General features: G+C 46.8%; 1 protein-coding gene across 1 annotated transcript in view; it reads left to right on the top strand.

Annotated features, from left to right (window-relative positions):
• The window catches only part of KIF5C (kinesin family member 5C), a 147,568-nt gene extending 124,308 nt beyond the window's left edge, over positions 1-23,260 (top strand). The window contains exons 16-25 of the mRNA XM_052662602.1: positions 2,349-2,537; positions 5,918-6,035; positions 8,706-8,782; positions 10,054-10,163; positions 12,267-12,368; positions 12,597-12,657; positions 17,093-17,164; positions 19,839-19,943; positions 21,821-22,037; positions 23,154-23,260. Of these exons, the coding sequence (XP_052518562.1) occupies positions 2,349-2,537; positions 5,918-6,035; positions 8,706-8,782; positions 10,054-10,163; positions 12,267-12,368; positions 12,597-12,657; positions 17,093-17,164; positions 19,839-19,943; positions 21,821-22,037; positions 23,154-23,260 (1,158 nt within the window). The remainder of the gene's footprint in view (positions 1-2,348; positions 2,538-5,917; positions 6,036-8,705; positions 8,783-10,053; positions 10,164-12,266; positions 12,369-12,596; positions 12,658-17,092; positions 17,165-19,838; positions 19,944-21,820; positions 22,038-23,153) is intronic.
• The last annotated feature ends 1,047 nt before the right edge of the window (positions 23,261-24,307 follow it).

The raw sequence follows: 24,307 nt of genomic DNA, 5'->3' as shown, positions 1-24,307 counted from the left end.
GTATGCTCTAGAGGCATGGGTGAGGGTGATTCCTATACAGGCAAGATGGAAGGGGGAGGCAGTCTCTTCTGCTGAATTAGCCATCCACACTGAGCCTCATGGTGTAGTACATACGTTCCAGTCACTGTCAGAGCCAGAGGAGAGTTATTAAATAATCCTACAGCAGCAAACTCTGATTCTTCTTTTTAAAACAACAGTATACTGGAATTACTGAAAACTCTGAAGTTATATGACTACATATCTGAGCTTGTAAGTGGTAAGAAACCTTGCAGTTAATATTTGCTTGGAGTACTCTTTGTTTTTTTTTTTTTCCCATCAGGTGTAGATTCAAAATCTCCTTTTTGACCTCCTAGAATAAGTATAGGCTTCAGAAGTTATGGTTCTGGTTTGAGGGAGGAAATACCCAGTTCTCACTTTGGAGAATGCCCATTTTTGTAATTTATTTTTTTTCTACTCATCTCCAATTCAGATGTCACCTGGGCATAGAACACAATGTGCCCTCAGCTGCAGAACGTCTTAGTGGAGGAGGTTTTTGCTTCCTTCCCACGACAACCTAACTCGGTTCAGCAATGTTCTCACCCCCAGGAGCTGGTATAGGTTGTGAATTCCACACAAAAGAGATGGATGTCCCCTTACCTTTATACAGAAAGACAATACACAGGGCACACTTGGTCAGGCTAAAGAATGAGTTTCTCATCTCTGTTCCATGTTGGACCGATCACCAAGGCACAAGGATAAAACTGAACTTAAAGATTGTGGGGTTTTCTCATCTGTTATCTCCACGATACTGGATTATGAAAGAAGTGTAATGAGTGGATTTGGTAGGCAAATCACTGGCAGTCAGAAGTGTAACTGATTAGGAAGAACCTCCATTAAAGTAAGGTGCTTCCCTGGTGGCTTAGCTGGTAAAGAATCTGCCTGCAATGCAGGAGACCTGGGTTTGATCCCTGGGTTGGGAAGATCCCCTGGAGAAGGGAATGGCAACCCACTCCAGTGTTCTGGCCGGGAGAGTTCCATGGACTGTATTGTCCATGGGGTCGCAGAGGGTCGGAAGTGACTGAGAGACTTTCACTTTGGCTTCTGTTCAAGTAAGATGGAGTCTGATGTTGATAATTGTGGATTTTCTTGCTGTGAACCTGGACTCTGCATTGTGTTGATTGACCCTGAGACATTTAGCAACATTGTTGGGGAATTTTTAGGGGAAGGTTGACACCAGATTTTAGGCACTCGGCGCTGTCCTGTGTACTTTTTACCTGCTGCCAATTTTCAGGGTTGATAGACCACTACCGTGTTCATAGCTCTTAAATGTTTACTGAAAAAAATAGTCATACGATGAGCTAATGACAGCAATAATGACAAAAGTGGGCAGATGGAGTGTATTGTGAAACATCAAAAAAACGGTTGGAATCACTGTCTTAAACTGAAGCCTCTGTTCGTGGGATGGGTACTGGAGAGGGCTCTTGTTTTCTCCTGAGGTGCTAGGGTGCCCTCTGGTGGTTAAACAAAATATTCGCAGTTACTTTGCTCCTCAAGGCTATCTCTGCATCTCAGCAAGTGGGTTTCTATCCCAAGTATCTTGCTGCATTATTTCTATCTTGTAGAGCTCTGAAAATTAGGCAACAAATATGAGATAGTGGAATAATTCTTGTTGTCAGAATCTTTTCTTCTAAAGGTGAATTTAAACCGTTACTCTCAGGTGATCTTAACTAAGCGAGATCCCTGTGTGTAGGAATGTAGGGGCAAGGAAACATTGGTCATAATGAGAAGTCATGCAGGAAAACTTTCATCCAGAGGTGTTTCTGGTGATAACATGTTCTTGTTCATTAGATTCTTCAATTGGGAACTATATAGAGAATCCTCTGTATTTCAACCTTTGCTTATAGAAACATGTTCAAGCTCTTAGACTGCTTGTTTCTCTGGATAACAGACTGTAGAGAACATAATTGAAGTTTTGAATGATTTCTTTTGGGACTTAGGATCACCTTTAGGAACACTGGGTTTTACTGCCCTTCCAGAAATGTAAAGAACACCTCTTCAAAGTTATTTCTTTTTAAAATTTCAATATTTTTTCTACTGATATCATCTCTTTCATTCTAGAAAATCAGTCGTAATGAAAAACCTGGTTAATTGAAGATTATATTAATTGAGGTTTTTCATTGGAAGTTTTATCCGAGGTTTCAGAGAACGTCAGGTTGAACCTATAGTTCAACTTGTGGTTCTCAGCTTGTGGTCCTGCGATTAGGGATTCTTAACCCAGAAATCCACAGACATCCCCATGGACAGGTTTCAGGGCCCTGTGAACCTCTGGCAATCGTAGGCGTCATTGAGTGGTTCCCTCCTGTGCTCAGTTGGCAGATGTGAATGGAGTCATTGAAGAGGAATTCACCATGGCCCGGCTGTACATCAGCAAGATGAAGTCGGAGGTCAAATCTCTGGTGAACCGCAGCAAACAGCTCGAGAGCGCCCAGATGGACTCCAACAGGAAGATGAATGCCAGTGAGCGGGAGCTGGCAGCGTGCCAGCTGCTCATCTCCCAGGTAGGCCACGCCTTTGTTCATTATGTCACACCCTTGTGCTCTGGAAATCTGTTTCCTCCACGCTCCTACTAAGGCTGATGGTACCTAATAGGGACAACTGATGGACTTATCCATGGCCTCCCAGGCAGTGACCGGCCAGGCTTATTCTTAAGGCTAGGTTTAGTTGTACAAATTACATGAATTACCTTCAGTCTTTTTTTTAAGGGATGTATCTACATATCTTTATCTAGCTATTTATAAATAAGTAGGTAGGTAGATAGGTAGGATAGATAGTGATGTATAATGAATGGAAAAGATTCAGTTCAGTTCAGTGGTCAGTGGTACCCGACTCTTTGCCACCCCAGGGACTGCTGCATGCCAGGCTTCCCTGGAAAAGTGGAAAAGATTGGGTGGCACCTAAAACACGTCTCAGCTAAGGCAGCATTCTTTGATCTTCTAATCTCTACCACAGATCCAGTTTAATATGGGACAATAGAAACTGCCGCCACCACCAGTATGGCAGTAGCAGGAAACATTTTACTGAGTGCTTACAGTGCCCTGTATACTGTGTTAAGCACTTTACATGCAACCTCTCACTTGATCTTTAGAAAAATTCTGATAGGCAGGTGTTATGATTGCCCTTGCTTTTTAGATAAGGAGAATGAGACTTGAAAGATTAAATATACTCTCCAGACTCAGATAGCCAGTGAAAGGCAGAGCTGGCACTCAAACCTTTGTGTGGGAACTCAAAGCCTTGCAGGGATTTTCAAGCCCCAGTGATAAGGTACTCTTCTGTCCATTAGAAAGCATTTTCATTTTAGCATGGTGGTTTCAGAAAACAGCAGCCTTGTTTCTGGTCTGCCACTGCACCTGAGGCTGGTGTTTGGGTTTGAGGCTTCTGTGAGTGGTCCAGTGTGTGCTGCTCACTGCCTCAGTCCAGGCATTGAAATAGCTAAAGTCATTTGGGGAGAGCAGATACCAGCATGTAATGGCACATCTGACAGTGCTGAGAAGCAGACGAAAGCATACTTCATCCTGTATGCTTTTAAACAGAGGAATGTGTCATCATACAACCATCTCCAGCCTCCTCTCCTACTGTAATCATTTAAGAGATGCAAATTAAAGCATAAAGTTTCCATTTGATAAATAACATAGTAAGCAAAGAAGTGTTTAAGAGATTAGTCAGTGCTAGTATGTAATAGTGAAATTTATATACATTGTTGGAAAAAGTATAATTTAGTCAGTCCCTTTGGAAAGCACCTTGGGAATCAAAACCCGTAAAAGCATAAGTATACTTTGGCCAGTAATTTCACTTATAGCATTTTTCATTGGTAATGAAAGTGAAAAATTTTCATTTCATATAGTATCATTCCCTGATTTAAAATATTAGCACTTATATGGATGATGTGGATTGCAGTATTACTTTTACTTTAATAAAATAAAATAGGCAACTATTTATTGAGAGACTAATAACATAAAGTTACATGGAAGAATATTATGCAGCTCTTACCAAAAATGTATGCAGCCTAGTCATTTGGAAAGTATAATTATATCAAGTTAAATAAAAATGGAAATGCCGAGTGACAGATCTATGCTATACCTTGCAACTTGGTAAAATATGCATTTGTACAGATAAGACCAGGAATATAGGGGGGAAATAGTTGATAGAGTGGTTTATGGGTGAAATTTATACTACTTTTCTGGGTTTGCTGGACTCTTTGACATTTTTATAATTTGCGAAAATTGAGAAGAAGAACGATAAACATTAGGGCATAGTACACTTCAAGTCTAATTTCCAGGTCACCTGTTACTCTGAGAGCATGTGCTTCTGAAGCACTCTGTCCTTAAGATTTGAAGGCCAACGCAAATGCACAGACAGAGGCCCTGCGGCCCAAAGCCCACTGTCTTTCCTTCCATCTGGACACATCAGCCTTCACGTCCAAGTCAGGCCCCTTCCGCACGTTCTGTGAGCTGATAGGGCTGTGCAACTGTGTCAGCTGTAATCTATGTAAATGGATGATGGAAGCTGCACTGCTGCTCCTGGGGGGTGACCTTAGGGACGTTAGAGTAAGGAGTTTCTAGTTTTCCAGACTCACTGTGATCTAGAAGAGGATGTGGGTTCCAAGTGGGCACGCTCCCTTGGCATAGCACTTTGCTCGGTAGACTGGGGTACAGCCAGAGGACTGCCCAAGTGGGGTGCTCTGAAGTGTCAGGCCCAGGACTGGGGCCCCAGTTGCCCAGATCTTAAGAGTGACACACACTCAAGGTGTATGAGATTGGAGTCAAGAGTATTAGGATGGTTTGGGGTTAAAGAATAACTGTGTTGGTTAGACAGTGCTTTCTGCATTAGCAACAAATACAGTTTTCCCTTAGGTGCTATTTTGTACTCTGCCACAGTTTACACAAAACCAAAGAGTTAGTCATTGTTGCCTGGGGTTCAAAAGTAAGAAAAACCTTGTTTCTTTATTTTCTGACATGATCTAAGGAACCTGACAAAATATTTCCAGCTAAAACGCTATTATCTCCTTTGTTTATACTCATCCTTGTCACCAAAAGCTGTGCTTATAAAATATCGGCTCCAACAAAGTCCCATTTCCCAGAGGTTATTTCGTTACATTAGAGCTCCATCTCCAGGGTCCTCCTGCCTAGATATGATCCGTGCAGATATGGGGGAGGAGGTGTCTGCATATTTCCATCTGCCTCGAGGTGACTGCTGTTCCTGTTCAGTCACAAGCTCTCATTCATTCATTTATTCCTTCACTCCATTATTATTTATTAATTCTATGCTTTCATGGAGCTAACAAGTAGAAAAAAAATAGATGAATCAAATAGAAGTTAGGTGCTATAAGAAAATGTTGGGGCCCAAGTAAGAAGGATCCAGCCAGGCCCATGTCTGGCAGGGTGCTGGGGAGAGCTTCCTAGGGAGAGGAAAATGGAAACCAGGTCTCTGAAATAGGAATTGTTGTGCTTGAAAGGCAGAAAGTGTAAAGACATAATACTTGAGTTCCAAAGAAGAAATCCAAAGGTGCAGGTTCAAAGAATGAAGCCCACAGCCTTGACACCCTTCCAGCCTCTTTCTTTCCAGCAGACTCTGTTTTTTACAAAGAGGAAAACCAGCTTGGGCTTTGGTATTTCAGTTTAATAGATGGTAAGGAAGGACATGGTAAGGAAAGCCATGAGCAGGGGAATGAGGCAGAGAAGCACATGGGAGAAAGAAGACTGTCTTAGCCTGTGATCCCAGATCCCAAGCCAAGGGCAGAATAGGCACTTGGCTATTGGGACTCAAACAGAGGAGTCAAGAACTCCTCTTCTGTTGTGTTTTCCTGTTGGACAGTCCTGGGCAAGCCAGGATAATCACTCGCTAGTCATTCACAGCCCCCTTTCTGTTTGCTTGTTTAAAGCACGAAGCCAAGATCAAATCCCTGACGGACTACATGCAGAACATGGAGCAGAAGAGGAGGCAGCTTGAGGAGTCCCAGGACTCGCTCAGTGAAGAGCTGGCCAAGCTCCGAGCCCAAGGTGAGCAATCGACCACTTTGCAGGTGTCCAGTGGTTGGCCTGAATCAGACACACTGTAGTTGGCTGGACTCTTGATGTTTAATTTTGCCCAATTAAACCATTTGTATGTCTACTGAAAACAGTGGCATAATTGGAGTAGGGTAGGGGGTAGAGAACCATCTAGAAGACTGCCCCCACCCCATATTGGCTTCTGTTTGCATTTCCCCTCAGTCCACCCTGCTGCCCAAGTCAGAATCCTCTCCCTTCTTCACCTCCTGCCTCCACTCTGTCACCGAGGCCCGTCCATTCAGCCTGCCAGATGCTCCTCTGGTTCTGTGCGTCTCCAGCTTCCTTGTCACTGTCCTTCATCCTAATTAAGAATTGGCTCCGTTCATTGACTGAGGGGCAAAACCCGAGCATGTTTGAGGCTGGCCACTGTGCTGTATCCCAAGGGAGGGTTCCAAAATCAAGTTCTACCTTGTGTCCAGCCCCAGACCTCCAGCCTTTCCCTGCTGTCCTGCTGCTCTAAATTTCAACTCTGAGCTTGCAGCCACGGTTCCCCTGCATCTTGCATCCTTTGAGCACACTCTGCCTTTTCCAGGCAGTCTCCTGACCTGTTTGTGGAAGAATGTGCTCAGCACATAGGAAGCACTCAATAAATATGAATAAATAGAAGAGATTCAAGAGAAGTGACTGGAAATGTAGAAACCAGGACAGAATTAATGATGTATGTGTTGTGGTGAAACGGGAACACACAGATCTTATGAGTTGCAAAGAAAGCTGGTAAAATCCCTTTGGGAAGCATTTTGAAAATACATATTAATCATGCTAACACTTTTCATACCTTTTACTCCTCAAATCTCAAATATTCATTGCAGAATTCTCAAGAATTCATTGTTTATATTAGTGGAAAAAAAGGAAATCACCTAAATGTCCAACAGTTAAGTGAACTATGGTATGTAGTTTAAAAGAATAGGTTTTTTTTCATCTTGGAGATGAAATACATGAAGACCAAGCAACAGTGTTTACAATGCATTCGATTAAACATCATAATATGTAATTTTATCTTTACTGTGGTTATAACATTTAAAAATCAGTGGATACTTAGGTTTGAAGGCCTATAAAATTAATATTTGAAGGGAACATGGTTTTAGTAGGGTAACAGGATTAGTGACAATGTTATCCTTTTTTATTTATTGTTGTATTGTCTGTTTGCTCAGTAAATACATTTTGCTTCAAATGGCAATGTAAATTAACAAAAAAGGAGAAAACACCCACCCCCGCTATGACCTTGCAAGGTTTTCTTTATGAGATAAGGGATGTTGGGAATAGAATGCTCTACCCAAAAGCTGACATGGAAAAGAAGCTTTCCCTCTGGTCAGTGGCTTCTGCAGTGGTGCCACTGAGTGGAAACAAAATCAAAGCAAGAATAGCTGATGTCCACTAAAAAAGATGCATAACGTGAAAGTTGCGAGTTAAGTTTTATCTGGGGCAAAATGAGGACTGTAGCCCAGGAGATAGCACCTCAGACAGCTCTGAGAAAGTGCTCCAACAAGGTAGTGTGGGAAGGTCAGTATATAGGATTTTGGTGAAGGGGGAGTTCACACAGTCAGGCTCTTATCTTACATAAGCTTTTCTGCTAGCCATGAGGAGCTAAATTTCACCATGAAGATATTTAGTGCTTTTCTAGATATGAGGAGATGCAAGGATTGGGACCATGAAATCACTTCCTGAAAATATCTGTCTAAAACCCCATTCCACCAGTTTCCCTGGAGCACAAAATGCCTCATTTCTCCACCCTGAGCTCCCTTCAGGGCGTGTCAAAGGTCAACAGCTGCAGCAGCACAGGGTTCAGTCTCTGCAGAGGCAGATGGCAAATGCCCTTGGCAAGTGCCAATTTGTAGTTGACACTGGAGTAAAGTGAAACAGAGTGGAGAGAATACTTAATGACTTGAATGTCACTGTCGGAAACCCTTTTGGTCCCTCCACCTGAGGCTGCTCATGGTCCACTGGGCTCGGCGAGACCTCTGACCGAGAGGAGGGTGGGGCTGATGCCCCCTCCCCAGAGGTGTATCTCATTGCACCATGCCCCAGCACACAGCGTGGGCTCCCTGCTTAGTCTGGAGAGAGTTATTTTATGTTTCTTTTTGCTTTGTGCTTGTCCCTAGATTATTTTCCTGCTCCAGATTCTTAGAGAATACCCATGGGAGGTAAATTAGCTCTTTCCGAAACTCTAATAGTGGCAGGAATCCAAATACCACTAATATTTGCAGAGAGCATTGTTGGTGACGATGCATGTTTATGCACACTGGCAGGAGTGGCTCACCAGGCCTGGGGGGCGCAGTCCTCTGAGGACACGGAGTGGCAGCCCTGTCAGGTCCAGCATGACCGCTCCCGGATCACATGTCCCCTCCAATCGCCCTTCTCCCCGGAGGACTTCCACAGTCTCCCTGGAGAGATCAGCCTTGATTTAACAAGCTGGAAGTTCTGAGGTGTGGAGGGTATCTGAGAGTGACATTCAAGAAGTCCCCCTTCAGAGGCATGTTCCTTTATTCCACGGTGGTACCTTGGTGAGATAAGCTGATGTTTCACCATATTCCTTTCTGTTGTGTGTTTTTTTTTAAATTTTTACTTTTGGATGGGAATCCTGCCAGTTAAATCTTTTACATCATCCTTTAAAATTCAAAACAGAAAAAATGCATGAAGTCAGCTTCCAGGATAAGGAAAAGGAGCATCTGACCCGGTTACAGGATGCCGAGGAAATGAAGGTATGTATGCAGCCCTTTCCAGGAGCCCCGCACGCCCTGGGACTAGATCTCCTTCATCTGGGAAAATCCAGATCCTTTCCAAGATGTGTGAGGTGAGGTAGGAAGGAGGGGGGCGGGACTGGGGTTGGGCCGCAGAGCTGCTCTCAGAGGGTGGCTGGACTTAGAGGTGAGATGGAGATGGACGTGCTGGTGTCCAGGCCCACTGAGATGTCTGCAGACAATAGTTACGTTGCTTCAGTACATTTCTCTTCCCGCTCATGAGCAAGAGGGAGAGAGTGCACCTTCCAGTAGCCGTGCTGGCCAGCTGTCACAGCCTCTGCAGAAACAGTCACCCCTCTTTTGAATGGAAGGAAGCACCTCCTCCCTATCTTTTAAAGAAATACCCCCAATTTGAATTTTCATCTCAAACACAGGGGTCTTTATTTTGGTCACATTTTAAACAGAAATGGAAATGTGGGAAAGAAGATTGGGAAATAAGTGTTTTAGGTGGATAAAATGAGACAGGAGAAAATGTAGAACTTTTGATTGTGTGTGTGTGCATGTGTGCGCACGCTTAGTTGCTCAGTCATGTCCAACTCTTTGTGACCCCATGGACTATAGCCTGCCAGGCTCCTCTGCCCATGGAATTTTCCAGGCAAGGATACTGAAGTGGGTTGCCATTTCCTTCTCCAGGGGATCTTTCCGACCATTGGCAGGTGGGTTCTTTGCCACTAGAGCCACCTGGAATAGTTTTAGACAAGCCCCAAGCTCCACTGGGTGTGAGTCCCATAGTTAAAGTGATGCCATGCTGTTCAGCCAACAACCCTGCCTCACCTGGCTGGGCCTCTCCTGGGTTCACATCACTTTGGTGGAAAGGTCTGCTTGGAGCATCATCATAAATCCATGCAGTGGACAGGGCCGGGAGATTATTGACATTTTACTGGTGGGGAAGTGCAGCTCAGAGAGGTGCCATGACCTGAGGTCAACCAGGTAGTAAGAGGTCAGTGACCTCAGGGTGACCTGGCGAGAGAAGCTGTGTGGCTCAGGTGAGCTGTGGAAGGTCAGAGGCAAACCCTTTCCTCATGAAATATGGTCATTTGTCCATGGGAACCACTCAGTTTTCTTAACAGATCCTTGGATATTGTTGTCCCTATAAAGCAGGGTAGGTCCTGGGCCCTCGTGTGGGGATCTGGCAGCTGAGGGAGGTGGGACAGGAGGTAGCAATTGGCCTTGGCACCGCGTGGGCTGAGAGCCGACAGCGGCTGACACATTTCCGCTGGCCTGGGCTGCAGAAGGCGCTGGAGCAGCAGATGGAGAGTCACCGGGAAGCCCATCAGAAGCAGCTGTCCAGACTCCGGGATGAAATCGAGGAGAAGCAGAGAATCATCGATGAGATTCGGGAGTGAGTTGCCCGGGGGGACTCGCAGGGCATGGAGGCGGGCAGAGGCCCTGTGCCAGCCTGGAGGGATGTGGCGTCTAGCCCAGGTCTCTGCTTTTCCTGCCCTGGTGTCACAGGGAGCTGGGTTGTGATGCTTCTGAGGTCTGTTGCCCATCTGGAGTCCACCCTGCCTGGTGCCCTGCAGAGCAGGACACATTGATGACTCACATGGACAGACACGTGCCCCTGTAGGTGGGGATGAGTTCCTGTGAGGGTGTGAAAAAACCTGAGTTGGTCCTGACTCGGGGCTTCTGCTGGGTTAATAAATGCTCCAGAGGAGACCGTCAGCTCCTGCTGCCTCCTCGCCCAACACATACCTGTGTCTCTACAACCTGGAGCCACCAGGTCACACACGTGGACTCTTAGGGACCCATGCTGTTGGGTGTCTGTCTGCGCTCGAGGACATCATTGCAGCTGGGCTCCAGTGACACCTTCTCAAGGCCATTCTGTCGCAGCTGCTGCTGAACAGCCCCCCTGCTCAGTAACGACCCCTCCCCACTCCTCTCACCTTCCCACATCATCAACACAAGGCCCCAGGCTGGGAGGCACCTTTAGGATCCTCTCCTGGGGATTCTTAACATTTTTGCACAGTGAGTCCCTTTGCAGAACAATGTGTTTACATGTCCCAAATAAAAGAGAAAAACAAAGAAAACCAGTTATATTGAAATATGCTGAAATACAGTTCATTCCATGCCCCCATGTCCCCCACCCCAGTCTAGACTAAAGGTTCCCTCCTTTCTGTTTCTATAGATGAAGAAACAAGATTTCTATACAGAATCAAAGCTAAATGATTTCCTTAAGGTCATACTGTTAAACAGGAATCAAACTAGAGTTGGAGTTTTTCTCCAGACTACTGATCCAAATCTCTTTGCTTGTACCGCACATTTGCGTTTAAAAAGCAAAAGTGTAAATGATGCCATGGGTAGACTTTGTGCACAGTCTACCTAGGAAAGCACTTAGCATCGTCTTTCTCCCTTGGGGCCACCCCATGCTGCCTCTCAGGTTGTGCTTTCGGCCTTTAAGCACGGCTTTTGTTACTCTGATGAATCACCCACAAATCATTCAACTGGGAGGAAAGGGAAGGGAGGGAATGGAGGTGAGAGAGATGGAGGGTCTCTGAATGAGTTGACAGGTGGGGGGAGTTTCCTTGGCCTATGCCTTTTATCTGGCCTCTGGGTTTTCCTTCAGATAGTGTGTAAGCTATTCGGTATGGTCATGCGGGCATGGGAATACGAAAGGTTTTGTGAGGATAGCACGTATGCTAAGTCATGTCCAACTCTTTGAAACCCTATGGACTGTAGCCCACCAGGCTCCTCTGTCCATGGTATTCTCCAGGCAAGAATACTGGAGTGGGTTGCCATGCCCTCCTCCAGGGGATCTCCCCAACCCAGGGGTCAAGTCTGCGCCTCTTATATCTCCTGCATTGGCAGGTGGGTTCTTTACCACTAGCACCACCTGGCAAGGACTGGGGTACATAAAATGACCCGGTGTTCCCATCCAGGTGGTGAGTTTCTTTCTTGCAGCAGCCCAGACTTTCTTTGTGTTTTCTCTCTCTGACCACTGCCTCGCTTCCCCCTCCTCCCCCACCCAAAGACCTGACAGAGCAGAATGGTCCCTATGTCAGCCAGGGAGTTGGACTTGGGAGATGTTTTCAGAGCATCGGACCAGAGAGGAGGGGAAGGTCAGAGTGGCCAGATAAGGTTCCGGGAGTGCATGCGTACCATCTGTGGGGCAGAAAAAGAATTCTTACTGGGCTCTCTTTCCCTGTTTTAAAATATTGGCCCCTTTCCCATCTCATTTTTTTTTCCCTTCCAGAGCTCTTGCATAAGCCAGCTATAAATACATTCTTAAAGCCTTATGTTTCATGCCTCTTAGATGTTCCCAGAAATTAGCTTTCACTTGGGCAGGGAGGAAGCTGTGAGGTTGTTCTCTGATCTCTCAAAATCTTCCAGAATTGTCGCCTTTATTGCACAGAGCTAATGGGCTTGGAACAGAATTATGTCTTCAGTCGCATGACTCAGAATCTCAGGGTAATGTGGAATGCGTTGCTGTTTCCTCTCATTTCAGTTTGAATCAGAAACTGCAACTAGAACAGGAGAAGCTCAGTTCTGATTATAACAAGCTGAAAATAGAGGACCAAGAGAGAGAAATGAAACTGGAAAAGCTCTTGTGAGTACGCTTTAAATATTTCCTCTGTTTTCTCTCATCCCCATGAAATCTCCGCCAGTCCACACTGGAGATTCAGGTACAAAGATATTCAGGTTAGGTCGGGCCAATTTAAAAACAGACCCTGAGCTGGTGAGTTGGTTTGTTTTGCTGATTTATCTGCAGATGCATGGTGTCTGTGAGAATCTCTGATGCCCCTTCGGTGGTTCATGGTTCCTTTCTGTTTTATAGATTGCTCAATGATAAAAGGGAGCAAGCCAGAGAGGACCTCAAAGGGCTGGAGGAGACAGTGGTATGTTGATGTGTTTCCCAACTCATTTTAGTCTCAAAGACCAGATTAGTTTATGATCTTTTGAATTTGTTTCTTCTAAAATTTTATCTGTGCATGCCTTTCTTGAGTATAATTTTAAACATAAAACTTCTTATGGAAACATGAGAGCTGTAGAATTTATTCCCTAGGTTTTGACACAGTGACTAACCATCCAGCCATCCTTAGGAGTATAACCCTGGAGTCCTGATGAGATTTAAACTCAACTCAGTGTCTGGAATTTTGCCGCCTCTTGCACATTGTGCTTACTTCCATTCAACAATCAGTGGGTATTTGTTGAGCACCTGCTAAGGACTGTTTCGTTTAGGTGCTTGGGTTGCATCAATACACAGGAGAAGAGGGTGGCCTTGTGAAGCTGTCCTTCACGTGGGGAAGACAGTGAACAGTAAGGAAGTAGACCGTGGTCTCCATTAGATGGTCATAGAAGAGGCACAGGACACTGGCTGGGGGAGGCCCCACTGGGAAGTAACATTTGAGCAGGAACTTAAATAGGAAAACGAAGAAGCTGTGGGGATATCTGGAGGAGGAGCCTGTGCCAAGGCCCTGAGGTCAGCCCACGACCCACATTTGGGGAACAGCAGGGAGATCAGTCTGTCTGTGGCCAAGAGGAGAGGCGGGGTAGGAGGCAGGCACAGAGAGGTCAAGGCAGAAGGGGGGCCAGGCCAGATTCGGCCTTGAGACCTGCAGGGTTTGTGGCAGAGGAGTGGCAGGTCCACTTCCCTTTGGAAGAAGGGCTCGCCATGTGAGACCCTGGTTGCTTTGCTCTGTCCTACATCTGAATTCATTGGGCTTGTCTCCTGGTCTGCTTCTGTTTTATTTGCCCTTGTGGATGGCTGCCTGGTCCCAAGGGCTCTCAAGAGCCCTTCCGAGTACCATACAGCCAGTGTTTGAAGACAGACATCCCGACAGTTTCTAAATCTGGTGAAAACACATCCAGTCATTGCACATGACATGTTGTTTAGATATAGGCAAGCATACTGGTTCCATCCATACGTCATGTGAACTACTGAGGGACTGAACCTGAATCCAGGAATTCGGTGACCCTAGACTGGAAGCAGGTGGTTGATCAGGGCTGGACCTGAGGCTGTGCGTGGGCTCCTGGGTGAGAGTTGGCTACTCCTCAAGGCTGGATGGGGGCTCTAAGGGCACAAACCATTCAGGACAGAAGTAGAATGACTGTTGAAAAAGTTGGGCCTCTTGAGCCTGGTGGAGAAGACAGTGGGCAGAGCGGCTGGAGGGGAAACCGAAATGAAGCCATGAAGTTGCTTTATCTATGTCTGTTTTCCTGGAGAAGTGATATTCATAATCATAAACCGTATATAACAATTCAGAAAAATATTGACCATTAAAATGTTCCTATATTCCCACCAGCCGGAGGTCAGTATTTCAGTATCTTCCTTTACATTCACGCACTCTCTCTCACAGTCTGTCACCTAGCACACCTTTCATGCTCACACCCAGAAACTCACTGTTTTCCTCTCTCCCTCTCATGGTCTCACCCACACTTGCTCATAATCACTTGTTCTCACTCACTCACATGTCTTCACATACACTCACACCCACAGGTCCCCACTATCACATGCTCATGCCTGGATTCATCCACTCACAAGCTCTTACACACTCAGCACATCCCCATCACATGCTGACACACACATGCACAGACCCCCGTGGCCACCCACACACTCTCACTGGCATACTCTCACTTCTGCTCATTCACTCTGACAACCCCCCTCACGTCCACTCACACTCACCCCACGTACTCTTGCTCCCAGACTCACAAGATTTCTCTCTTTCATACTTACTTGTGAGCATGTTACTTTGCTCTGTTGACTACATTTCTTTTTTTTCTCTCTCTCTGTGTGTGTGTGCGCGCGCGCGCTCAGCTTGTGGAATCTTAGTTCCCCAACCGAGGATCGAACTTGTGCCCCTGCAATGGAAGCATGCTGTCCTAACCACTGGGCAACCAGGGAATTTGCTTGAATATGTTTTTAACAACACATTTTCCTCACTAGCCTCCTCAGATACACTGGTTCTCCCTACCCTTGCATCCATTCCCCACCCTACCCCCAACACCATACACACACTCAGACACTCAGTCCCTCACACGTGGACAGACCCACCAATACAGCGCCCCACGAGCCCTTGCTCTCTGTCCACATACATGCACATGCATCACACACGAACGTTTCAGTCCCCACACTGGAGCCTTGCAGTCTGTGCCGGGTGTTACTACTTATCCTTCCATCGCATCCTCCCCAGGCTGTCAGTGTTCCTCAGAGGTGGCTCACTGTCTTTGGCTGACCCTTCCTGATCCTTCCTCAGCTCAAGCTGCTCTGCCTCCTGGAGTGTCTGGGAAAGGTCAGGGCGGGACCTGCCACGAGGGACCAAGGTCTGTAAAGCCCCCTCCAGGGGCGACATTTGGGAAGGCCAGCCGGCCAGTGGGGACGTCTCTGGGACCCCAGGCAGCCCTCTGGCTTTACCAGGACACTTCGTGTGGACTCTGGGGCTAGACCCCTCCTCCCTCTGCGTTGGTGAACCTTGTGTCTCCACCGCTGTGGTCCCACCCTCACTGTGACAGGAAGCTGAGCCCTGACTTTTACATGGAGGGGCAGCACCTGTGCTAGGAGAGACCTGAAGGAAAGCAGTCGGGGTGGAGGAAGAAATAATGCACGTGATGGAGGAAAATTCATGGCCCCAGGATGCCAAATGGGAGTTGCCTAAGCATACACGTGTGGGCTATCAACCATCTCCAAGGTCTGAACTGCCTGTGTTAAACTGTTTATAGAAAACCAAACAAGAATGAGAGAAAGTCACCAAGCTCAGGTCTCTGGATTGTTTGGTGTTTGCCCCCGAAGAATCGCCTGGCCCTTTGACAAGGCGCCTAGGTTTCATTTCCCTGTGGGGTGCTGATGTTTTTCATGGAAAGTATTTTCTGTGGTTATAGTTCAGTCATTAATCAACTACCTGAAGCAGGAAGGAGGCTTGCAGAGCAGAGGGCCAGGATGGAGCTCCCTGGGACAGAGGCGCAGACAGCGTGGCTGTGTCGCTGACAGCGTGGAGCTGTCCCCCCTACTGCCCCCAGTGGCTCCGCCCCAGACATGCACTGTGTCCACGGCGTTCCCAACAGCAGGCCCGCTGGGCCTCCAGCAGAAAGCAATTTGCCTCATCTGAGGAGGCAATTGACTTTAGGTGCTCTTTATTTCAGCACTATTATGGAATTGGACCCAGTAATAAGACCTAAAATTAACATAGAACCTTTATTCCCAGAAGCTTATTGTTTCCACGGCTTTGGAGCCTGTTTTGTCCTTTTTTCTGTGAGCTTCTGTTAGTTCCATCCCTTGATGTTCTGTGTGAGAGTAGATCAATTTTAACAAATTGAAAAATACAAATGTGAGTGTATTTCTCTCCTCATAGGAAAATATTTTTCACGGAACTGGTTGTAGGTCTTGTGATGAATACATGGAGACTTAATTGGAAGGAAACATTTAGGTTTTCTGACTTTGTTAACAGAGGGCACCAGGTTTGACTCAGACCTTTGTCTTAGCAATCTAATTCCTAAGCGTTCATTAGTAGAAAATAATCCAAAATTAAGGGGGAAGAAAATGCTCCCAAGAAGTTAACTATAGGAAAGTTATAGCAACAGCAAAAGCCTAATGAAGAAATAGCTGCCAACTATGATGCATCAATAAAGTAATACTAGCTAATATTTACTGAACACTTACTATGTGCCAGAAACTGTTGTAAGAGTTTTATAAGAATAATCTCATTTAATCTTGATAACAACAACTATAAAGCAACTACTGTTTTTATCCTCATGTTATAAATAAGAAAGCACAGGAAGGTTAGATACTTTGCCCAGGGTCACCAGGTGGAATGTCCCATGAGCTCAGTGATGTGAGGCAAAAAAGTCTATAGACCAGGGCCAGAGGGGTGTGGGAACATGAAAAATGTTGGTCAGCTCGGGTGGGAGAAATTGCGGGTAACTTTTCATTAAAATTTGTTGGCATTTTGTGTACACCAATAAATTAAAGTGAAAAAAGAGTCCATTCTGTTATAACATAACTCACTAGGAATTTTTATGAGAAAGCTTTCAAGTTTTCGTGGTTAAAAGGGAGGAAAAAGGTTCTATTTAAAATAGAGCAAACGAGCAGGCTTCGGTTTAGTTTCCGTATCTTTGTTTGAGTTCTCAGGCTCTGTGCCTTGGGGTAGCCCTGGGAAGATGCCGGGTGGAGGCGGAGAGCACGAGGGTGGGCAGGTCACAGGAAGCGGAGGGTCCCATGGCCTTGACAGGCGGCTTGCAGAGCTTTGTAGAGGTAGCTGGGGTTGATGGTCTGGTGCCAATGGTGTCATAAGTTGTGTGCCCTCACTTAAGTGGTGTTTTAACGATCTTCTCTTCCAGTCTCGAGAACTCCAGACTCTACATAACCTCCGTAAACTCTTTGTCCAGGATCTGACTGCGCGGGTTAAAAAAGTGAGTTCTAATTCATGTGAATGGGATTGAGGAGAAACGAAAAGCTGGCCAGAAAGAATCATTTTCAGTTGCTTAAATCATTATCACTTGCTTAAATCCTAGCTGGTGATGCTTAAAAATTACTTCATACCAGAGAATATGATTAAAAGAATGTGCCAGAGGGGGAAAAAATACTTGGGAACATTTTTCCATCTGAATTTTCGTTCTTAGTGAAAGGAAGCTATCATCCTTTCCTTGGCCTTTATTTCAAAGGAACACATATTTATCTGGTTGCAGTGTGAAAACCTCTGAGTGACGCAGGGAAAACCCAGAGGGCTCTCAATAGACAGCGTGGCCCTTAGCCTGGTGAATGATGCCAGGAACCTGGAAACACCAGGGGCTAGACCCCCCTGTTTCCCTGTTAGGAGGCTGTGAGGGGCCAGGCCGGAGTGTATGAAGCACTTTTAACTTCACGTGTCTTGCCTCCTGTCCCCAGCAGCCACGTAATTGGTCCTTTGTGCTCTGTTTTACGGTTGTGGGAATGGGCTCCGCTGACCTGAGATGACAGAGCTGGGGAGAGCCAGAGATAGGACTGAAATCCAGGTCGGTGTGACTTCTGAGTCTGAGCATTTTGTGCCACACGCAGTGGTGGTCTTGGGGAATTCCGAATGGTGAACCCCCAGAGCAGTTAGCAGAGGTCTTAGGAGTGAGGAGGGAGAAGCAGCAAGGAGGCTTTTGAAAAAGTGATGGATGAGGAGCAGTGAGCATACCCAGAGGTAACAGGATGGACAGAGGTGTATTTAAGTGTGTGCATGGGGGTCTGTGTGCAGGAGCCAGGGAAAAGAGATGAAGTATATTATTTAAGGGAAAAAAAAGAGGAGGTGATTGATAGGGTCAGATCTGAGAGGATAGAATTGATAGCATAGAAGAGTATATATGGCTTGGTAAATGGAAGGGACATACTTTCTCAGAGAGGAGAAGTGGAGAAACCAGACATTAGCAAGGAGATATATGACAGGGGAAGAGATACATTCAACGACTCTGACTTTCTCAGTTAATGTGGAGAAGGAGGAAGAGAATGGGGAGCTCACGGAGGCTGGAGGAGGCTCGGGCAGCTGTGAGGGATTTTCTGGAGATAAGCAAAAGGATGCTGAGCAGTGGAAGGAGTGTCCAGATGAGGTTCAGAGCATGGATTTGCCTTGGCACTTGGCAGCATGATTCTAGTGAGTTTGGAGGGCTGGAAATCAAAGTAAGGAAAGAGGGTGGAGGATGATGGGAGATTTCAAGGCTTGAGTGGCAGGGATCAGGAAGGTAGGTAGTGACCACAATCAACAACATAGAAATGATCAGAGGACCTGGATCGGGGAGCAAAGAGAGGCCAGAGCAGAGGTGATGAAGACAGAGACGAAAGAGATTATGATAAGAACTGAAAAGACTCAGTGGGGGGAGGAAGTATTCCAAGGAGGATGCAGAGCTTGGGACCAGATTTCATGATGTAAGACTTTCTGGGGAGGATCTGCTCTTAGACCAGTGGTTCTCAAAGTGTGGTCACCTGGCCAGCAGCACTCGCATCACATAAGAACTTGCTGGGTGTGCAGATTCTCAGACCCACCCTGGATCCACTGACTCAGAGACTGGGGTGAGTGAAAGTCGCTCATCGGGTCTGACTCTTTGCGACCCCATGGACTATACAGTCCATGGAATTCTCCAGGCCAGGATACAGAAATGGGTAGCCTATCCCTTCTCCAGCGGAGCTTCCTGACCCAGGAATCGAACCGGGGTCTCCTGCATTGCAGGCAGATTCTTTAACCAACTGAGCTATCAGGGAAGGCCCTAGAGCTTGGGACCAGACCAAAGACTAGGGTGGGGCCCAGCAATCTGAGTTTTAACAAACCTTCTGGGTTTAAGAGCCCTGGATTTAGACCCAGGAGACAGGTTTGAGATGCTTGTGTGGCCACCACCTCTCAGAAAGAGTGATGATATCTTTTGTAATCAGACAAAATAAGCATGCTTTGCCATTTTTAGACTCCAGGATGTGTTTGTACATGTATTTCCTAACTTATGTGGCCACTCAGCATGGAAGTGTTGGGAGAACAGTGCTTTTGTTAATCTCAAGATCTGATAAATTTCGAGTGTCAGTCCAGCACAGCACACAGATGCCTCGACTGGTCTGGGATGGATTCATTAAATAATCTCATGTAATTGAAAGCTGAAGGGACAAGCAGAGACCATGGAGACTGCCCAGTGGGACCACAGACACTTTCCCGCAGCTTGATGACTCATTATCTCACTTGTGATGTTTTGAAATGAAATTTAGGTCTTGGGCTTATGTTTTCCCATTAGTTCTTCTTAATGAGTTTTGACACACTTCCTTTTGAAAAGTCTGTTCACCTACCTGCAAGGGAGAGGTATATTCACAAAGAGAACTGTATCTAATCTGTATCTTTCAAAAGTAGATTGCAATATTTTTGGTCAGCTATCTAAAAAATAGCATGTTTGATACCGATCAAGGGAATTAATTGGGAAGACTGTTGAGTCTCAACTTCTAGAAGCTCTATTTTCATTTTGAGAATAAACCTTTAGTAGGATCGGGGATTTCTTCCCCAAGATACTTAGAATGGCTCTTCCGCATGATGCTGGGGCTGCGGCTGGGCAGTTTGGAGGCTGATTCTGCTGACCCCTTGTGTTGATGCAGAGTGTAGAGCTGGACAGTGACGATGGAGGAGGCAGTGCTGCCCAGAAGCAGAAAATTTCCTTCCTGGAGAATAATCTGGAGCAGCTCACCAAGGTTCACAAACAGGTAGGAGGGTTGTGCCAGCTTGCCCCTCCTTCTCCTTCTCTCCTGGAAAGGAGAGTCGCTGCATTTGGCTCCACTGAGGGAGGAGCTCTGATACGGAGGGTAAAAGGACTACAGCGTCACCAGAGAACATCAGCGTCAGAAGGGACCTTGAACTCTTAGTCTTCAGTGGCTCCCTTTGTATATAAAATACTTTCTTTGAAGGAAGCCAAATACAAAGAATTGAGTGTGAGCTCTCTGGGGCTTGGGGAGCAGGGTGTTCAGTCGTGTCTTTTCATTCTGCCTCCCTTTCCAGCCTCTGTGCCCAGCTGGCCTCGGTGTGTCCCATGATGCTTTTGAGGATACTCTGTGGACCCAAAGACTCCACAGAACACAAAGCAGAGGACACTGAGTTGGTTCAGGCTTCCTGTTTCTAGAGAGGAGAAACAGACTAGGAGGGGAAGCCACTGGCTTCATTCCACAAGTGGGAGAACTGGGGCCGGCACCAGACCCCTTTCTGCTTGCTCTGTTTCTGGGGCATCCTCTCAGGTTCCCGCGACACCCTGGAGTTTGTTTAGAGCGACAGAGAGCAATAACCATGTCCAAACCCACTGATGATTCAGGCAGGTTGTTTGTCTCCTTTCTGCTTATTTTTTAAAATTTGCTTTTAATTGAAAGATAATTGCTTCACAGTATCACACTGGTTTCTGTCATACATCAACATGAATGAGCCATAGGTACACACATGTCCCCTTCCTCTTGGCCCTCTCCTTTCTGTTTAAATGTGGAAATGTTCATGATGGTTTCCCCTAAATCCTCAAGATTTGGGATCTGAAAAAAATGGTTCAGCTTTGCAATGGACCACATACTCTAGGGGATGTCATTTCTCTTTGACTTGTTACATGCTCTTCAACGTTACTGATGATGGCACTTTTGCCCAAAGGGAGGATGACAGATTCAACGTGGTTGAAGTCATTCAAGCAAACTGTTGAAGAGAAACAGAAAAGCGGAAACTGCTGGGGACTTGAAATTGAGTCCTGAGATTCATTAATTATTTTATTCGAGAATTCAGTGAATATTTATTAAAAACCTACTCTGTACCAGGCACTGGGGCTGGGACTGGGTGGGGAGATAGGGGTAAAGAAAACAGGTGTGGACCTAGCAATAGTTCAACCCATATAGCACTCCTGATTTTCAAATATTTCCTGACCCACTTGCATTCCCGCAATGGTCCTTTTATGTAGTATGTGGACTTAATAGTGGTTGAATGACTCATACCTGGTCAGATGACCGGGAAATAACAGAACTGGCTTTTGGCCCATCCTTAACCTCGGGTGAGTCTGTTCCTTCCAAATTGAGAGTCTTGGATCATAAGGAATGAGCAGTATTCCTGAGTTACTTAGACCCTGGGTACACTCCAAACCTTGTGCTGCTGTGGACAACATGTCCTCTCTGAAGGAGGCCTTCAGAGAGCGCGAGAACATGAACGCCTTTCAAGAGCATGTCCGAGCTGGCCTCGCGTTTCTTAGCTTTCACATGCCAGCGTCGGAGTAGTCAATTTTCTCCCGCAAGTTCCCCCTCGCCCTCAAACAAAAGAAGAAGCAAATCCCACCCAAGCCTGAATGTTTCCCACAGTTGGAAATGGCTTCTAATTCTAGCCTACTCCCCTCTCCACTTTCTCCAAACTCTGAATACTGTGTTTGCCAAATCTGAGTCTCTGGATGTGGGATTTTTATTCCCCTTGGGTGCTCCCAGAGTTTATGGTCTTATGCACTTTCAGAACAGCCTGGCAGCGGGTGGCAGTTCTACCTGCTCCTCTGTGGCCTTCTCAGCCCCCCAGCGTGGGGTCTGCTGCTCCTGCCTCCCCTTCCTCGAACTCCCCAGCTCTCCCTTCCCTGCAGCTGGTCAGGGACAATGCAGACCTGCGCTGTGAGCTGCCCAAGCTGGAGAAGCGCCTGCGCGCCACGGCCGAGCGCGTGAAGGCGCTGGAGAGCGCGCTGAAGGAGGCCAAGGAGAACGCCATGCGGGACCGCAAGCGCTACCAGCAGGAGGTGGACCGCATCAAGGAGGCCGTGCGGGCCAAGAACATGGCCAGGAGAGCTCACTCGGCCCAGATCGGTACGTGCGCCTGTACCCGGGCCCTTGATATAAGGCGAGGGCTCCACGGGCCAGATGCCCTGTGCAGGCCAGCCAGGGCCTCCCAGTACCCGGCGTCCATCCTGGCAAGATGGGATCGCCAGACACGCGCTTCCTTGAGATTCCAGAGGACATGGTGATCTTCAAAATTACCGAGCTGAGCAAAGAAGCCAGCCAGCCCTGGCTGCCGGCAGAGGGGTTTGGCTGTAAACAGACGTACACTCTCCCAGAGATACCAGAGTATAGGGCTTGCTCAGCAAAGCCTGCAGGCCCCTTGTGGTTTGCACTTGGCAGAACCATGAAGGAGCTGCATGTAGCTAGAAGCCTCAGGGAGAGTCTCTTGCAAGTACAGGTCTGGAAATACCCTGGAGGAGCCAGGCCTGGCATCAGTGAGTGCATGGGGGGTTGGACATCTAGCCCCTTCCATGCCTGGATTTGGATGTTCTACCTGCAAAGATTGAGAGTGTAGCTGTTGAGTCATAGTTCCTGGGATAGAGCCATAGGAGGAAGAGATTTAGGGATGTCTCTAGAGAGCATTTTTTTCTTCTTCTTAGATGGAAATATCTCCAATAATATGTAATAATATTTCTTATCAGATACTGCCTGCAGATGTTTGGGAAACCAGCAATTCCTTGTTTCTAGTTTTAAGATCATAGATTAGTGCTTCACTGCATTTACTGGGTTTTTATACCCTTGGAAAATCTCCTGAAACCTGTGGACCTCTTCCCCTAAAAATGCATCATAGACAGAATTCTGCATCCAGTTATAGGGAGATGCTGTTGGAACTCATCAGGACCTGCAGATCTGCCTCAGATAAAACTGAAAGTCTGTTGTCTCTAATCTTCATTAATCAGAATTGAAGTAATTGATAAATAAGGTCTCTTTGTCCCCTGAATATTGGGTGGCTTGGGTTAGCTAAGTGTGCTAATAGAAGGGCAAACTTCCTGTCTTCAGAAAAGTCTGGTGACCGATAAGAATTGCAACGTTGATGAGAAGATTGTGCCTCTTGGTTTTTGCATGTGACCAGGAGGTATCTGGATGCAGCTGTGTAAGCCCTTTCTGAATGTCTCTTCTCTCTTTTCCGTCGGGTGGACACAGCCAAGCCTATCCGCCCTGGACACTACCCTGCATCATCTCCAACGGCGGTCCACGCCATCCGAGGGGGAGGAGGCAGCTCTTCAAGCTCCACTCACCACCAGAAATAAATATGAAGTGAGTCCCTGGTGTCGGGTGGCTTCTGTCCAGGGCAACACCAGGGGCTCTCCTCGCGTCTGCCAGGAGCTCAGCTCCATGTGTGTAGACAGCTCAGCTCCGCCCGGCACACGCCCTGGGGCTTCAGGTTATTGGGGGCCTGCATTTACCCCCAACTCAGTCTAGAGCCTTTGGGTCTTCCAGCTCAGGCCACCTGATGCTGGGACCCTCTGGGGGTGCCAAGGGCGTGGTGAATGAGTCATGCCAGTCTCCTTTTGTCTGTGGGACTCCCCTCTGTAGCTGGCATCCTCAATGGCATTACCTGTTTGTCAGGTGCTTTTGCCCAGAGCAGGCAGACATGGGTGGTTGCTCTAAGTCTTAGGAACCGAACCTAAGAAAGAGCCAGATAATTGAAAGTCACATGTTTGTAATTACTATCTGAACTCCACAAATAGGGTTTTAAAGAATTGTGCAAATTTTCATCTAGCTAAGTCTGGACCACTTTTTTTCTTTGAGATGCTGGTCTGAAAACTGCTCTTCCCACAATCCTCATGCCTGACTTTGCTGTACCATGGCAGCACAAAGGAAAAAGTGGTGTGCTTGAGAAAAGAGGGCGCAGTACAGGCCTGTCCTCTTGTGCTTGAGGGAAAGAGTTTACTGGTTGGGCAGGGCAGAGAGACAGCTCGGTGGCCAGAAAACTCTGTTTAGAGAAACTGACTTCATGCCAGTAACCTGTAGATGGGAGGAGGTGGCTCCTAATGCTGACCGTGGAGTCTGAGCCCTCACTAGGAAAGCTTGCAAAATGGGTGAGCTTGGCGACAAAACTGCAGTGATCGGGGCAAGTCAAGAAAGAGTGGGTCCGCATCTAGCCTTCCCTGATAGCTCAGTTGGTACAGAATCCACCTGAAATGCAGGATGCCCTGGTTCCATCCCTGGGTTGGGAAGATCCCCTGGAGAAGGGAAAGGCTACCCACTCCAGTATTCTGACCTGGAAAATTCTATAGAATAGCAGAGTTGGACCAAGTGACTTTCACTCTCACTTCAAGGCAAGTGAAGATGAA

Source organism: Budorcas taxicolor, chromosome 2 (assembly GCF_023091745.1).
Source record: "Budorcas taxicolor isolate Tak-1 chromosome 2, Takin1.1, whole genome shotgun sequence".
NCBI lineage: Eukaryota > Metazoa > Chordata > Mammalia > Artiodactyla > Bovidae > Budorcas > Budorcas taxicolor.
This window is presented reverse-complemented; position numbering and strand designations above follow the sequence as displayed.